Here is a 16,312-nt window from a genome sequence, read left to right on the forward strand (position 1 = left end):
TTTTTTTAATCCATTATATTATGTTCATTTAAAATTGGTTATCCATGTGCATGCATTACTTCGATATATAATTGCATGATTTTTTATTTTTATTTTTTATTTTTGATATGATTTAATATAGTGATTAGGCCCTAATTTTTCCAACACCATATGTGGTGCCATCACAATTCGCAACCTATCCATGTTCATAGAATTCAAAGTAGTGCCCATTCTTTCAGTCATGTCCGCCGGAAAGTCTAATGGTCTTGCCAATTCAAACCCTTGAAGCAATCTTCCAACTGTCAAGTGCCTAACTTGCAAGCAAATGTGAAACCTAGACATGTCCGTCTTCCAAACCAAAATGCAATAAACTTGAAATGTTGATTAGAAGCATCAATGCTGGCTTCAAATCAAGGTCTAACCATACACTTGGGTCTCTATGCAATTTCGACAAATTCACAAGCCATTGTGTGCCCTTTGGAATGAGAAAGTCGCAGACATTGCAGTCTTCAATTATTTAGTGCGGAATTGAGAATGGTGATGAGGGATAAAGGCGAAGTGTTTGTTTGACTATGGCTTGGAGGTAAACCAAGTTTTTGATATCAGTAGCTTCAACCCATGTCTCCTTGCCGACTTTGTGGTCTATCTCTTCTTGGACACGCTTCAAAACATGCTAATGGTTTAATAGTAAAGAGAGTGTCCATGTTAAGCTGATTGATATGGTTCTTGAACCAGCAAAATGAAAGAAATGATAATTGTGAACAATAGGTATTATAGGGTAAGAGATAATACCCTTGTGTGACATGAAAAAAGCAACTAAAATGGAATATATGTCTTGTCTAATTTTTTTGGTGCATTCTTTAGAAATTTAATCCTATTTTTTGGTACATTTTTGCACATTTGAAAAATTCTCTTATATATATATATATATATATATATATAGAGAGAGAGAGAGAGAGAGAGAACCCGTTCATAGTTCTACGATTTTATAAATTTTTAAAATGTGAATTTACGAAAATATCCTAAAGGCAAGGGTATTAACTTTCGTTGATCAACGTATAGTGAGATGTACAAAGTATTCTTTTAGCGTATTCTTGAAGTAGAGAGAGAGAGAGAGAGAGAGAACCCGTTCATAGTTCTACGATTTTATAAATTTTTAAAATGTGAATTTATGAAAATATCTTAAAGGCAAGGGTATTGACTTTCGTTGATCAACGTATAGTGAGATGTACGAAATATTCTTTTAGCGTATTCTTGAAGTACTCAACGATATGAACACGTAGGCGCAAACGGAATCGAATTCGGAGTTACGGTTAAAATTTTACGGAACTACAAATTTGAAAAGTACTTTTGTAAAAAATACTATATATTATTTTATATCTCTCTCTTATTATTATTTTATTTTATTTTGGTTGAGGGAAATGATGGAAAGGGGAATGGTGGACGGAGGAAAGAAGAAAGGAGATCAAAGGAGAGAAAAGAGGAGAGTGAGACCCAATCGGAAAGGAGGAGAGAGAGAGATGGACCAATGGGTAGGAAGAGAAGGGAGGGGAAAGGAGAGAAAAGAAAAAGAGGGAACCGAAACCCACTTCCTGTCAACCCGTATACCCGCGACAACCCGGTTTCGAACCGGTAAAATTCCAGCAGTTCTCAGCCATTTTTCAGGCGATTTTCACCCCACCTTCATTTGAAATCACCACCATACTTCTTCTCCTTCATTTTTCACCCAAGATTCGATGGAAATTGGGCCAAATTCGTGGCGTTTGGCTACGGTGACACCGACGGTTCTTGGCAGCTATTCGCCGTTACGGCGAGTTTCACCACCCACCACCACCTCCAGTTGACTCCCCTTGAACCCAGGAATAAGACCCAAACACTAGAAGGGGTGTCGGAACATCAATGGAGTCAAATCGAATCCCACCATTTCTAGGGTTTCCGGCGGGTTCAAGTGAAATTGGGGCTTTTTCCAGCGAAATTGGACTTGGCCACAGGTATAAAACTTGCTCTACTCATTAAGATATACATTCTGGTAAAATTTGAGAATTTTTGGAAATAGTTGATTTTTTCGACGAGTTGAGGCGGCCGACCGCCACGTGCAACGGCCCGTGGCCAGTGGGCCGACGCTGCATTTTTAAGTTAAATTCGATGTTTTGATTTCAATTTGATCACCGTTTGTTATAGTTCGATAGTTTGAACATAGAATGGAATACTATGCCACTTGACTATTTTATGATTCGATGATCCGATCATTAGATTGTCACCAAACCTTAATAAGTTATAGTATGTAATATTTGAGGATCATAGAAATTGACGGATTGGGAATATGACGTACGGATCTTCTCAAATTGAATTTCTAAGTTTGTAAAACAAACGTTGATAGCAACCCAATTCTAGCAATTGGCGGAGATCCAACTGTTGCATCGTTCCAAAACTTTAGGATGTTGTTCTAAAAACTTATTGAAACTCTTGGGAAGTTATGGATTGGAAATCCGTGGTGCGGATCTTCCGGATGGAGTTACGTAGGGTTGTGGACCCTACCGTCGACATTTGACCGACTTTTGACTTTTGATCAATGGGTTGTAAATCATTCTAAAACGTCATTGGGGATGTGTTTTATGTAAGTTACGTATTCTATCGATAATAATTCTGAGACGTGATTTGATATTTATTTTAGACGACGATCGTTCGTGACGCCTCGATATTTGTGCTAGGGAATTGTAGCGCGGACTTCAGGTGAGTGTGTTTTTTCTTTTATATAGTATTTACATATTTGTTAGTTTCCATTTATACATTGAAAGAGAATTTACTACGTATGCCTAGCTTAGACTAATGCTTATAAGAATTAGCTAAATAACGGAAAATTACGAAGTGATCATAAATCCTACGGGATGCACAGGTATGCATATGTCTATTGATGCCATGATTATACCTATGGCTATGAATGATATTATGTTGACTAGAATTGCAATACCCTGAAAAATTTATATATATATATATGCGGAGAAAATCAAAAATAAATTGATATGGGTATGAAAAATTAAATTGAGAACTTCTAAAGTTTGTTTCTAGAAATTATTATAAATTATGTCGTAAAATTATCGTTAAGTTGAAAAGACAAAAATGCCCCTAGCTGTTATAACGTAATTATACGAGGACATATTTTATCCTCATATATTTTGTCATGTTTCTTGACATATTTGGATAGAGTTCGATCTTACGAACGCGTAGGTGAAAACCATTCGTGAAACGGTATTATAATGAAGAAGTTATTAACGAATGAAGTTGAGGCAAAAATAGTCATTTTGCCATTTATTTTGGAAGGCTCCAGAAAATCTGGAGCAATGGGAGTGCCACGTGTGTGGCTAGGATGAAAGGAAAAGAAAAGAAGAAAGAGAGATGGACGGATGGGATGAGAAGGAGAGAAGAGAAATGAGAGAAATGAGGAATGGGACCGGCTAATGAGGAAAGAGGGAAATGAGGGGGAAAAAGGGAAAGAATCGAGTCCTTTCTTTGACCCGCGTGACCCGACCCGAATACCCCACACTCATACGCCAATTCTGGCATTTCCCCGACGAATTGAGTATTGCCACCACCACCATTCAACTCAGCAACTCTCCCTCTTCCTTTTCCACCCAAACTCGACGAGGTTTGGGTTCCATTTCATGAAGAACCCCACTGGTGGGTATGGCGGTTCAAGGGTGGTGATTCCGTTAATCCCAAAGTTAACTCCGACCACCACCGCCATCAAACTACTTCTAGTGAGGCCAGGAACAAAGCCCAGGCATTGGTTGGGGCAGCGGAGCACCGGAGGTGGTGGATTGAAACCACCACTTTTTAGGGTTTTCTAGCCATCTCCGGCTGAACTAAAGTTTAGCCCAGGTATAAAAGTTGTTCCCCTTAACTTGATCTACATTTCTGTAAAATTTGAGAATTTTTAGAAATAGTGAAATTTTCCGACGAGTCGGGGCTGCCGATCGCTACCCGCGACGGCGCATGCTGCAGCGCATGGCCAGTGAGCCAACACTGCGTTCTTATGTGAATTTCGTTATTCTAATTATGTTTTTGGTATCTAATTGACGTGTTTCAATTATTAGCACAAATGTGGGATATTTTAGATAAATTGAATAATATGTGGAAGTTGGAATGAAGTTGAAATGTGAACTACAAAAAGCTTGATCTCGCTTAAGGGTACGTAGGCAGTCTAACAGAGTTTAGATGCAGCCTTAAATAATCGAGACAAATCTTTTGTTGAGAAATTGAACTAAGAAAATGAATTTGGTGAATAATTTGAGATTTAACCTTATGTTTTGGTAAACAAATGTTTTTATAATTTTTGTGAGGGAATAATAAATTGAGGTAGAGAATCGTGATTAATGGTAGTTAACTAAACAAGAGTTTAGTTTGGGCCTATCATCGATATTATTTTCCGAAATAAATATTTTGGGGCGGGGCGTTACAAGAATTATTGAATTGTTATGGCATGCTTATATTTATGTAGTATGTTCATCATTGCTGCATCTCGGTGTTAGTGCTCCCTAGGGCCAAGACTAGTCTTTCACGTGTATGCTCACCTCCGCACCGCATGCTCGCCTTAGATCCAAGTAGGTGTCAGTCCTATCGTACAGATTGCATTAGGCAACTCCGACTCATAGGTGACCGCGAATAGCGCTAGTCTTCATGTGATTGTAGCACTAAAGCGTATATTATGATTACATCCAGTCATGTCTTACAGGTTGCATTAGGTAACTCCGACTCGTGTGCTAGCATAGATTGATGAGCATCAATTCAGTCGTATAGGTTGCATTAGGCGACTCTGACTTGTGTGCTAGTATAGATTGATTGAACACCTGATTTTACTTATATTACAGTTAAGATATTGTGATGTGGCATACTTCTGAATTTACTGTTGATTTGCATTTGATTTCATACCTATACGAAGTATGATTTTTTGGAAATTATACATGTTTTACGGCGAGGAGTTATAACGTTTTCAAAAAGTTTTTATAAAACTTTATTTTCAGGCCCATTCACGCTTGTTTTTCACCCTTCCAGGTTTTAGTGCTGAGCTTTCGTGTTGACGAGGATTCTTGGCAAATCTTGGTATAGGTGGCTACCTTGGATGGTATAATTCTTATTCTACCTTACTGTACTTTACTTATACGCTGACGTAACGTGTGAAATGGGATCATTCCTGCTCACAAGCACACCCTAATATTTAGGCACTTTTAGGTTTAAATTTATTCACATTTTCACATCACTACACTTTATGGCTTTGTCACCCTTCGGGTGTCGGCCAGTACAACTCGATTTGGAGTTCAGATGAATATTCTGGGTTGGAGTGTGTCAGAGAGATAGATGATAACAATGAGTTCTTCAATGGACCTGAATATTTGCGATTTTTTTTTATTTTTTTGGAAGAGCATAGTAGAAATTTTTATTAGTTCGAGCAGTTGCATTCCAAACAAGGTTTTGGATTTAGAAGTTTTAAATCAAAACATGAGTTTTAGAAGAAAAAAAAATCAAAATCTTATAGATCCATGGGATCTCTTTGGATACGTGTAGATATTTCCATAACTCGATTTCTAGTGGAAAGGTAAAGTTTGGGCTTTGATCGATTTACGAATATACGTACTTGACGTTTTGCCGTTTTGCCGTTGGGTATGCAAATTTGTGGTACATGGACCTACGACAAGGAGATACTTTGCCTAACACACACGTAATAGAACAAAATTGAGCAAAATTTCCTTTATTTCTTTAGATGTGATTTGTCCAAATATGCAAGCTCTGTATCTTGGTGGGTCCTATTGCGGCACAGAATTTCAATGTACATAAGATCTTGGTAATAATTTGTTATCGGCTCTAATGAGTTGGGTTACAATATTAAGACGTTCCAAACATTTATTTGTGTGTCAAAACCTTTTTGTTACAAATTCTTTGGAAGTATGGGAAGAGAAATCCGTATGTGTGCCAATACCTTTAAAGTGTGTTTCACTGTTATTCCGATATGTATTTGTCCATTGTTATGAATGAAAATCCCCTTTTCACAATAAAAAAAAATTTGATATTCATAAATTATACTAGTGATGCATCACATTATAGCCATATAAAAAATAAGGGAAAATTAGGATCAAAACACTAAATTTTTTTAGTCATCTCATATACTACCAAATTACTACTTTTAACAAAAGAGTTTTATAGATGAAGTTGCGTGCACCCTACTATGGGGCCTATATTTATTGACGGTTTTCACATGATAAGATACAAATACCATTTACAAACAGGCAAAATATTAAGAGTCTACAATTACATAGCATATGATCACAACCCAATGCCTATCTTTCATAGAATTCAATGGGCAAGCGTGGAGTTAGCACAACTTCAAGTGAAGTTGCCTTTGGCAAAGTAACGCCTAGTCCTTCAGTCATGTCCACGGGCATGTCCAATGGAGTAGCCAATTCAAATCCTTGAATCAATCTACCAAGAGTCAAGTGGATAACTTGCATTGCGAATGTGAGACCTGGACAAGATCTTCTTCCGGACCCAAATGGAATGAACTCAAAATGGTTACCAGAGACATCAATGCTTGCTTGGGTTGTAAGAAACCTATCTGGGTAAAACATTTCAGGGTCTGACCACACAGTTGGGTCTCTGTGCAATTTCCACAAATTGACAAATAAACGTGTGCCCTTTGGAATGTGAAAGCCACAAACTTGGCAGTCTTCCATTGCTTCATGTGGGACTGAGAGTGGACCTGGAGGATATAGACGTAGGGTTTCCTTGACAATGGCTTGTAGGTAAGTTAGGTTTTCGATATCAGTGTCTTCAACCCATCTCTCTGTGCCAACTATTAGGTTTATCTCTTCTTGTGCGTGCTTCAAAACATGCCTGTTGTTTAATAATAAAGAGATGATCCACTTCAAGCTGATTGCTGTGGTATCTGAGCCAGCTATGATCAGATTCTGCAACATAAAAAATTATAAATGGTGAACAGAAAAATGGATTGCCCCAATTTTCAAACATTTACTTCCAGTTAGGGATCATAATGGGGAAAATGCTTGTTTTTTTATGTCACGAGTCATTCTTTCTCACATATAATTACAATTTGACAAGTGTACATAAGTTTTTCTTTTTTGGTTTCGGTGAATTATTTGTGTACATGTGTCAATTCTAATGATTTTGCTTCTTTTGTTAGCAGGAGCAAGACGAGTAGAGATGCTTATACCGCACTCGGATTTGGTCGAATGCCGTCAGCCTGTGGGAGGTTTAATTTTTAGTAATTTTTGATGATTTGTTGTTTGAATTTCTGGAGTTTGTGTATGCTGTGTGGTTTTAAAGCTTTATGTATTGCATAATCGATCTGGTGTGATTAGAGTACAAGTGAATTGGAGTTGTTATATGGTTGCAGCAAATTCGCAGATAATTAACTTTGCAAGTAAAGTATACTCATATGAGTATACTCATTTCCGCCTATTATTCTGTTTAATAAGCTTAATTTCTTCCTATATGCAGATGATAAGATATTTAGATTGACATTCAATTGGTTTTGAAGTTTGTATTGATTTTGACTTGGATTAACTTTGAGCCTTTTGTTTAGCTCTCAATTTTCTATTTGTTTGCTATTTTGGATTCTTTTTTCTTTCCATTTAAGCTGTAGTTAAACTACTTTGTTTTATTTGAGAGAGTTTGGTAGTTTATTGGGAGTTTTAATGAAACACTTATGGTACTGTTCGCTTTTAAAGAAAATGATATCTTTACTCTAAAAAATTACTTTTGGTACTATTCACTTACAACATCTTTTTGTCATTTTGATTAAAATTCAAAGTTTTCAAGCTATTTTCATGAGTTTTCCTTAGTTTATTCTCTTGAATATATATTGACTGTACCAATTGCTGATAAGGCCAAGTATTCGTTTCCAAATACAGGTGATCTTCCCTATCTTTGAGGAGAGCTATCAACTGAAAGCTTGTTGTCAATGGAGGAAAAGGAACTGAAATGTCATAATTTGATTCTGTTTTTAGTGAATTTTCATTTAAAAAAAAAAAAAAAAAAAAAAAAAAAAAAAAAAAACGAGTGAAACAACAATAATTTCTTGTAGATAAGAAAAAATGACTTCTTACACGTTATAGCAAGTAAAGTTGTAATGAATTTACCAACATATCCTAAAGAGACGTAGGTCTGGAGATGAAGACTCAGTTAGAAGAAGATACCTGCGATGTTGCCTTGATGATAGTTTCACGAGTATAACCAAGCACAGTATTGTCCTCAATCACAGAAAGCATGACATCAATGAAGTCGAGCTTGTCCCTTGAGTCAATCTCCTTCCTTGCATTATTATGTTCTTCAATCCAACTTGCCGTTAGAGAATCCAACTCCTTCCCTATACGCTTCATATTCTTCACTTGCCCCAGAAAATCAATCCAATCCGGATACCCAATCATATCAGAAATAACTGGCATCCCAGACACTAGCATAAACTCCTTCACGATTTCCCGAATCCTCTTATTCTCTCGCTCATTATCTGAGTCATTTCCCACTTTACCCCAATCAAAATACCTCTTCCCAGCAATCATTTGAGTAATTACATTCAAAGTCAGGTGCTCAATCCACTCGCTAATCACCACCTTGCCTTGACCATTTTTCCCCTTTGTTTTGCAAATTTCGTACAACCCCTTGATAAAAGAATCAACCTCAGAGATTTGGACATGTTTTAATGTCTGAAGCCTGCGGCTAGATAGCAACTCAGCGATGACCACTTTTCTCATGTTACGCCAGTACGTGCCGTATGGTGAGAACCCGAAACCTGCATAATTGTAACCAAGGTACCTGCCATGTGCCGACTTTGGTCTCGCTGCGAAAACGATGTCGTTTTTGGTGAAGCATTCCTTGACTGCATCATAGTTGCTGATCACAAGTGCAGGGTCCTTGCCAAGCCGTATGGTGAAGATTGGACCGTACTTGTCAGCCATGGATGCTAGGGTTCTGCAAAGTGGCTTTTTGCCTCCAAGTTTGTGGAGGTGTCCTATGATTGGCAGGGCACCTGATGGTTGTGGGGTTAAGATGCCCTTGGTTTTGTGACTTTGGATTTTTACCCTCCATAGATACAGAATAAAGAGTAAAATCCCTGCAATTGCTACAAGATGAGAAGGCAAATCCATGCTGACTATGGTGACAAGTAGTGCTCGAAATATATTGTGCATAAAAGTTGAACTTTCAATTTGATCAATGTTTGTTGATGGTGAAATCGTTGTATCATCACACGAGTTTAAATGTGATGAGTTTGTTGTTGGCCCCACTAAGCATTCAAATGTTTTTGTATTGGCTAAAGTTTCTGGTGCTTATCTACAACGCAAGATATTTGATTTGGACTATATGGGCGTTTTTAAATCCATGTGGGTTGAAAATTCAGTAGATGTTTGTTTTTTCCACAACTGCTAGAAAAATTCAGTAGATATTTGATTTGAAAAGTGTTTTTATGGCTCTTTTGGATGTACTTTAAAAATAATTGAAAGTATTTTTAGAGAAAATGTTTTTCGATTCCAAAAGCACTTAAAGTGCTTCCTGGAAGAAGCATTAATAAAGTGTTTTTTTTTTTTTCAGAATTTACTTGCATTTTTTTTTAAGGATTGGTTTTAGAAATATTTTTACCAAAAGAACTTTCAGTTATTTTAAAAGAACATTCAAACGAGCTCTTAGTCTCAATTAGAAGAATATACATGCGACGTTGCCTTGATGATAGTTTCATGGGTATGACCAAGCACGGTATAATCACAAATTAACATGTGTACATAAATGTTTCTTTTACGAATTTAATGAGTTGTTTTTAGGGTTGTGCTATCCACACATCCCATTTTACTTCTCACACACCCTTTGATAATTTATGTCCGTTGATCTTCTTCAATTCATTCGATCTGACGGTCGAAAATTCAAAAGGTGTGTGAGAAGTAAAATGGAATGTGTGGATATCATATCCCTGTTTTTATATATGTCAAGTGTGATATGAAAGAAACATCTACGGTCACAACTATTACGGTGACAACTAGTTTGGTCAAGTTGACTTTTATGTTTGGTTAAAGCTTTTTTAGATTGAGCACCTCTTGAATGTTATCTTGAATGTCCTTTTTGATATTTGTATTTGTAAAGCCAATACATAAGGTGAATAGTACTTTTGGTGTCACCAAGTTTCAACAAAAATATTTGGATAAAAATGCCCCTAATACAAAAAAACTTCAAAGGCATCCCAAAATAATACATCAAATAAAGCAGGGGCATTTTCATCATTTTAACATTGCTTTTTTATAATAATTAATTTTTTTATGATTTAAAAATAATAATAATAATAATAAATAATTAGTACCTCACAATAAGCTAGCAATAATGTGATTTAATTTCTCTATTTTTAAACACCTTCATAACATTGTAAGAGACATATAATACCAGTTATAAAAAAAAAGTATTTCGTACGTGGATAATAATGTGATTAAATTAGTTGTCAAATTATTGTTTTTTTTTTTAACAAATACTGTGACAACCTGTTCCAAATTTTACGTTTTTATTTTATTTTAAAAATGTGAATTTACGAAAATGCCATAGAGGCAAAGATTTTGACTTATGTTGACCATCGTCTAGAGAGATGTATGACTTATTCTTTTAACATATCCTCGTAGTACTCGTTGGTGTGAACGCATAGGCGAAAGCCGTTTGCGAGTCCGGATTATAACGGTATAGTTACGAACGTTTGAAATTGGTTATTCAAGGTTTAGTTTTAATTAAATTAAAATCCCCACTTTGTGGGGGGAAGGGAAATCAGAAATAAGAAAGAAAGAAAAAAAAAAAAAAAAAAAAAAAAGCTCTCAACTTTCCATGGGTTTTCCACTCGCGACCACCCATTTTCCAAGGCCGATTCCGGCCAACTCCGGTGGAGTTTTTCGTCGCCATCACCACCATCTTGAAGCTCTCATTCCCCTCTACAAAACTCACCCAAGAACCACCTTGATTAACCATGGTATGTGGCAGTTGGAGGCCATGAAAGTTGACGAAAATATACGGTGCTCCAGCCACTTTTTTCGATTTTTCGGCAAATCGGCAAAGCGATAGCCGATGCCACCACTTGGGCTTTGTAGCCCATCATCCCAGGAGCAAAACCCAACCAACCTTGACCCCGTTGGACCACTGTAGAAGACCAATCAACACCGGGAAGTTTTAGGCACCCGCCGGCTTTGTGAGCAAAATTGACCATCTTCCGTCCACTTTTGGACTTCGTGGCAGGCACCAATCATTCGAGACGCCTCGATGCGTACGCTAGAGAATCATAGCGTGGACTCCAGGTGAGTGGATCTTTTCCTTTTTATTGTACATATTATTGAGAGTTCTATCGACACTTTTAAATTGATTAGGTATATTACCTTCATATAATTATTGTGAATGCTTGAAGTACTAATATGAACTACGAATGGCTTGATCCCTGTTTAGGGTACGTAGGCAGTCTAACGAGACGTTAGATACAGCCATAATATATTTGAGACAAAAGCCTTATTTGGGAAATTGAGTAATGCGAAGGAAATTGGTAAAGGCAAGTTTTAGTTTTGTGAATTAGTTAGTTAAATTAGTGTTAATTGGGTTGTCATGGATAATTATCTCTGAAAATAAGTAGTTCGGGAGTAGGGCGTTATTGATTGGACATTTCACACTGTATTGTATATAATTGAAAATGCTACGATATGGTTGAGTATTAGATTGCATCATGTTATATCCATATGTATATTACTTGCACATAATTATTAGGAATGTTTTCAAGTGCAAAGGTGAACGCAGGACATCCAGGTAAGTTCAGGTGAGCTTATGATATTAGTTGAATCGATTGAGTTATAGCATGACTACATTTATGTGTTAGACAACTCCGATACTGTCGTACTGGTTGCCATGAGTTGCACATGTTATATTGAGATGCATTGAGAGCTCATAAACCTGCACCCCGGTGTTAGTGCTCCTGCCTGTGGCCAGGGCACAGTCCTTCACGTGATGTTCACCTTCCATACCTTACGCTCACCTTGGATTCAAGGTAGGTGCACAGGTCTGTCGTATAGACCACTATAGGTGGTTCCGACTCGTAGGTGACCCGAGATTATTCGCCCAGTTTTCACGTGATCGTAGCACTTGAGTGTACTTATTTACACACAGTCCTATCGTACAGACCACTAGAGGTGGTTCCAACTCGTGTGCAAGGATGTTTGATGAGCTATAGATTAAGTCATACAGGTCACTATAGGTGACTCCCGACTTGTATGCTAGTATTGATTGATGAGATATGGATACCTGCACTTCGGTGTTAGTGCTCCCGCCCGTGGCCAGAGCACAGTCCTTCACGTGATGTTTACCTCCCGCACCTTACGCTCACCTTGGATTCAAGGTAGGTGCACAAGCCTGTCGTACAGACCACTATAGGTGGTTCCGACTCGTAGGTGACCCGCGATTAGTCGCCCAGTCTTCATGTGATCGTAGCGCTTAAGCGTACTTATTTACACCCAGTCCTGTCGTACAGACCGCTAGATGTGGTTCCGACTCGTGTGCAGGGATGATTGATGAGATATGGATAAGTCGTACAGGTCACTAAAGGTGATTCCTAACTTATATGCTAGCATTGATTGTTGAGATATGAGAACAGTCGTACGGGTCAGATTAGGTGATTTCGGCTGATATATCATTTTATATTGATTAAGTTCATTTGGCCTACTTGTTAATGCATTGTAGAGTTTATGAACATAACATACTCGTGGTTTTGACCATTTTTTAGCATGAGTGGATATATATATATATATATATATATATATATATATATATAGTACTGTCCTATAGAAAACGATAAGGGAATTACAGTGAGGGGTTATTACTGTTAGAAAGGTAACAGTTTTGGGAAGCTTGGTTTTACTGCTTACTCATACTTTCTGTTTTGTACCCCTTCAAGTTTTAACTGCTGAGTTTGTATCGACAAGGATATATGGCTAATCTTAGTATTGGTGGCTACTTTAAAGAGTATGATTCTTACCCACACTACTGTACTGTATTTTACTTATGCTATGACATCGCGTGTGAAATGGGTTCGCTCCCACTCGTAGCGCACTCTAGTATTTAGACACTTTTAGGTTCAAATTTATTTTGACATTTTATACACTATCACACTTTATGGCTTCGTCACATTCCAGGTGTCAGCCAACACAGCTCGATTTTGGCATCCTAGTGGACATTCCGAATCGGGGTGTATCAAATACTTTTGGTGTCACCAAACTTCAACAAAAATATTTGGACAAAAATGCCCCCCAATGTAAAACATCAAAGGCATCCCAAAATAATGCAAGGGCATTTTCTTCATTTTAACAGTGGTTTTTTTAATAAATAATTTTTTTGTGCTTTTAAAAAATAAATAAATAAATAGTACCTTACAATAGGCTCGCAATAATATGATTCAATTTCTCTATTTTTAAACACGTTCATAACATCTTAAGAGGCATGTAATGCCGTTTATAAAAAAAGGTCTTTCGCACTCGCATAATAATGTGATTAAATTAGTTGTCAAATGATTTTTTTTTAACAAACAATATTATCTGCACTAAGGGAGAGGGGGTGGGTTTAGCCTCACAATGGGCTAGCAATAATGTGATTCAATCAGTTGTTTATTAAATATTATTTTCTCTATTTTTAAACACATTCAAAACATCTTAAGAGGCGTGTAATGCTGGTTATAAAAAAGGTCTTTCGCATGCGGATAATAATGTGATTAAATTAGTTGTCAAATGATTGTTTTTTAAACAAGCGATATTATCTTCACTAAGGAGGAGGGGGTGGGCTTAGCCTCACAATGGGCTAGCAATAATGTGATTCAATCAATTGCTTATTAATTACTATTTTCTCTGTTCTTAATGTAAATTCTATAAAGACTGATTTTATTATGTGAATTCAGCTGCTTTAATTAGTTTATGAAGGGTTTCTTCTAGCATGATCTAAGATTATTCATTTACTTCAAATATTTGACTTTCCTTTTGTCAATTTACTCATATAAATACATTTCAAATGTATAAGTCGCGCGTAGCACGCCGTGATTTAAAAAATGTCTTCTGCACTCGTGTGAGCACATGCATGAAGGCTAGTTATAATAAAACCTGTATCGTTTCATATAAAAAAAATGAAAGCAACAGGTAAGAATCGAAGAGTATTCCCTTAATAACATCAACTAGATGAAGACTTTTGATTACTTAGCCTTAAACAATCAACACATGTTATAAGTAATTATTTGCAATTTGTGGTTTACTTCTTTTTATTGGACAATGAGTTTCATAATTTTTCTTTCCTCTTATGAGAGCTCTTCTCTCTATCATTGAGAGTCCCTTCTCACCTTAGTGTGAGTTTCAGCTTTCTCTTCCATTTTTCTGTGTAGCCGCTGGCCCTACTATGGGCAAGACCGGTGACAGTCCATGCTTCTTCTGTTTTCTTCTTCTCGTTTTCCCTTTTTGTTGTCTGCAACAAGACCACTCCTTTTTCCTTCCCAATCTACACTTTTCTTGCCTCTATTTTCACCATCTGGATTGCAAATTCCATATCTTCCCTTTCCCATACCACCACCAACATTTGGCCTCACTATCTTTCCACTAAATCTCAAATCGTCTCGCCTACCTTTTCTTGCGATTTTCCACATTTTAAGGAATGGTGCATAGAGCTTTGACTCAGGTGTCCACACCACCACCCTTGTTGACCTTTGTTAGTCTTTCTCGATGTTCGCCCTTGCTGGCGATGTCGCTCGTCGGATATTTCTTCCTGCGGGCTTCCTTTGTTTCTGGGTGGCGTACGTTTTGGTGGTTCGTGGAGGATGGTGCGGCCTTCTTCTTCAACTTTGGTTTTGTGGATGGTGATGGAGATTGGCTTCTAAGCTTCATTCTGAGGTGTGTCGACTGTGGAGTGAGTTTCTACAATAACTTTAGAAACTTAGGGTTGCGTTTTGGAGATTGGCTTCTAAGCTTCATTCTGAGGTGTGTCGACTGTGGAGTGAGTTTCTACAATAACTTTAGAAACTTAGGGTTGCGTTTTGTTGTTTGTTGTTTGTGTATGCTGGGATACAATGTAGACTTGGGCTTGTTTGTTTTTTGATTTTAGAGGTCCATGTTTGTTCTTTGTAATTATTGTAGTTTTGGACCTCTTCGTGTTTAATGTTTGTGTATTTTTCTTGTTGGTAATAAAATTACCTTTTCACCAAAAAGCAAAAAAGACAATGAGCTTCATTATTCTAGAAAACTATACACTATTCACTAAAAAAAAAAAGTTACTGAATAAGAGATGTTTCTGGATTCATGCAGACAAATCAAAACTTGACGAGTAAGCATAAATTTCTCTCTTGGTGGTTTTATAAAATACTTTCATATAAGTATGTGGTACAATGATTAAGAATCAAGAAAAAATGACTCTTTACAACATCGTCCTAATGAAGTTACCACTAATCCTGTGTTAAGTCATAATTCAAATAAGAGATTTTCTAGGATGAAAAGACATCCTCTAGGAGCTCATCGACACTAAACTTTGGAGGAGAATCTAACCGAAGACACGGACTATCAGCCTTGAAAAGACATCCCCAGCAAAAAAAAAATCCCATTACAATCTAACCGAAGACACGGACTAACAGCCTTGAAAAGACAACCCCAGCAAAAAAAATCCCATTACAATCTTGCACAACAATTCCAGCTTCATTTTTACAGCTTTAAAACCAGTGGATAAGAGGGGTTTTGGTCGGCTCATGTGTAGAGATGAGCAAAATAACCAAGAGTTTGGGTAACCGTGGTTATCCACCTATTTAAAATTCACGGTTACGGTTATGGGTAACCGTTTAGATAAATAAACAGTTATGGGTATAACCGTTTATCCGTGAAATTTAAATAGGCAGTTTTGGGTATTATCCACGGTTATAACGGGTATCCATCGGTTATGGATATTATTCACGGTTATACAGGTATCCATTTACCCATTTAACTTAATATATGTAAAAATTAAAAAAAAAAAATTATCGCAAGTGTTCGAAATTAAAAAAAAAAAAAAGACTTGAAAGCGTAAATGTTTTTTTTCCAAGTTTACCCCTGAAACCTACAATTACTCAGCGGCTTTGAAAACACGGGACACAGACACACATACACAAAACAACAAAAATAAAAAGTAAAAAAACTGACAGTGGTGGCCCTGGTGGGTGTGTAAAATGAGGCAACACCAAAAGCCCCATATGTGACAGAAAGAGGCAAAGACAGTGAACGGGCTTGGTTAGGTTCTGTCAGGGGTAAATTTGGAAAAAAATATTTACTGT

General features: G+C 37.0%; 1 protein-coding gene and 1 long non-coding RNA gene across 2 annotated transcripts; one reads left to right on the forward strand and one right to left on the reverse strand.

The window, feature by feature from the left end:
- Positions 1 to 6,169: 6,169 nt before the first annotated feature.
- On the reverse strand, positions 6,170 to 9,339 carry LOC137725794 (vinorine hydroxylase). The gene is made up of 2 exons (XM_068464587.2): positions 8,187 to 9,339; positions 6,170 to 6,938 (listed from the first exon to the last, which is right to left on the reverse strand). The coding sequence occupies exons 1-2, from the start codon at positions 9,174 to 9,176 to the stop codon at positions 6,312 to 6,314; spliced, it is 1,617 nt and encodes a 538-aa protein (XP_068320688.2). The 5' UTR covers positions 9,177 to 9,339; the 3' UTR covers positions 6,170 to 6,311.
- Positions 9,340 to 14,191: 4,852 nt separating this feature from the next.
- On the forward strand, positions 14,192 to 15,231 carry LOC148696797 (uncharacterized). The gene is made up of 2 exons (XR_015962023.1): positions 14,192 to 14,909; positions 14,997 to 15,231. It is a non-coding gene; the product is annotated as an uncharacterized LOC148696797 (long non-coding RNA).
- Positions 15,232 to 16,312: the final 1,081 nt, after the last annotated feature.

The sequence above is a fragment of the Pyrus communis genome, chromosome 5 (assembly GCF_041283825.1).
Source record: "Pyrus communis isolate YQ-2024b chromosome 5, ASM4128382v1, whole genome shotgun sequence".
NCBI classification, from domain to species: Eukaryota; Viridiplantae; Streptophyta; class Magnoliopsida; order Rosales; family Rosaceae; genus Pyrus; species Pyrus communis.

Bases quoted from the DNA above. Each gene is read 5' to 3' on its own strand.
- LOC137725794 (XM_068464587.2), bottom strand. From the start codon at position 9,176: ATGCACAATATATTTCGAGCACTACTTGTCACCATAGTCAGCATGGAT. The intron at 6,939-8,186 runs GTATCTTCTTCT...TTTATGTTGCAG, and splicing joins TCATCAAGGCAACATCGCAG to AATCTGATCATAGCTGGCTC.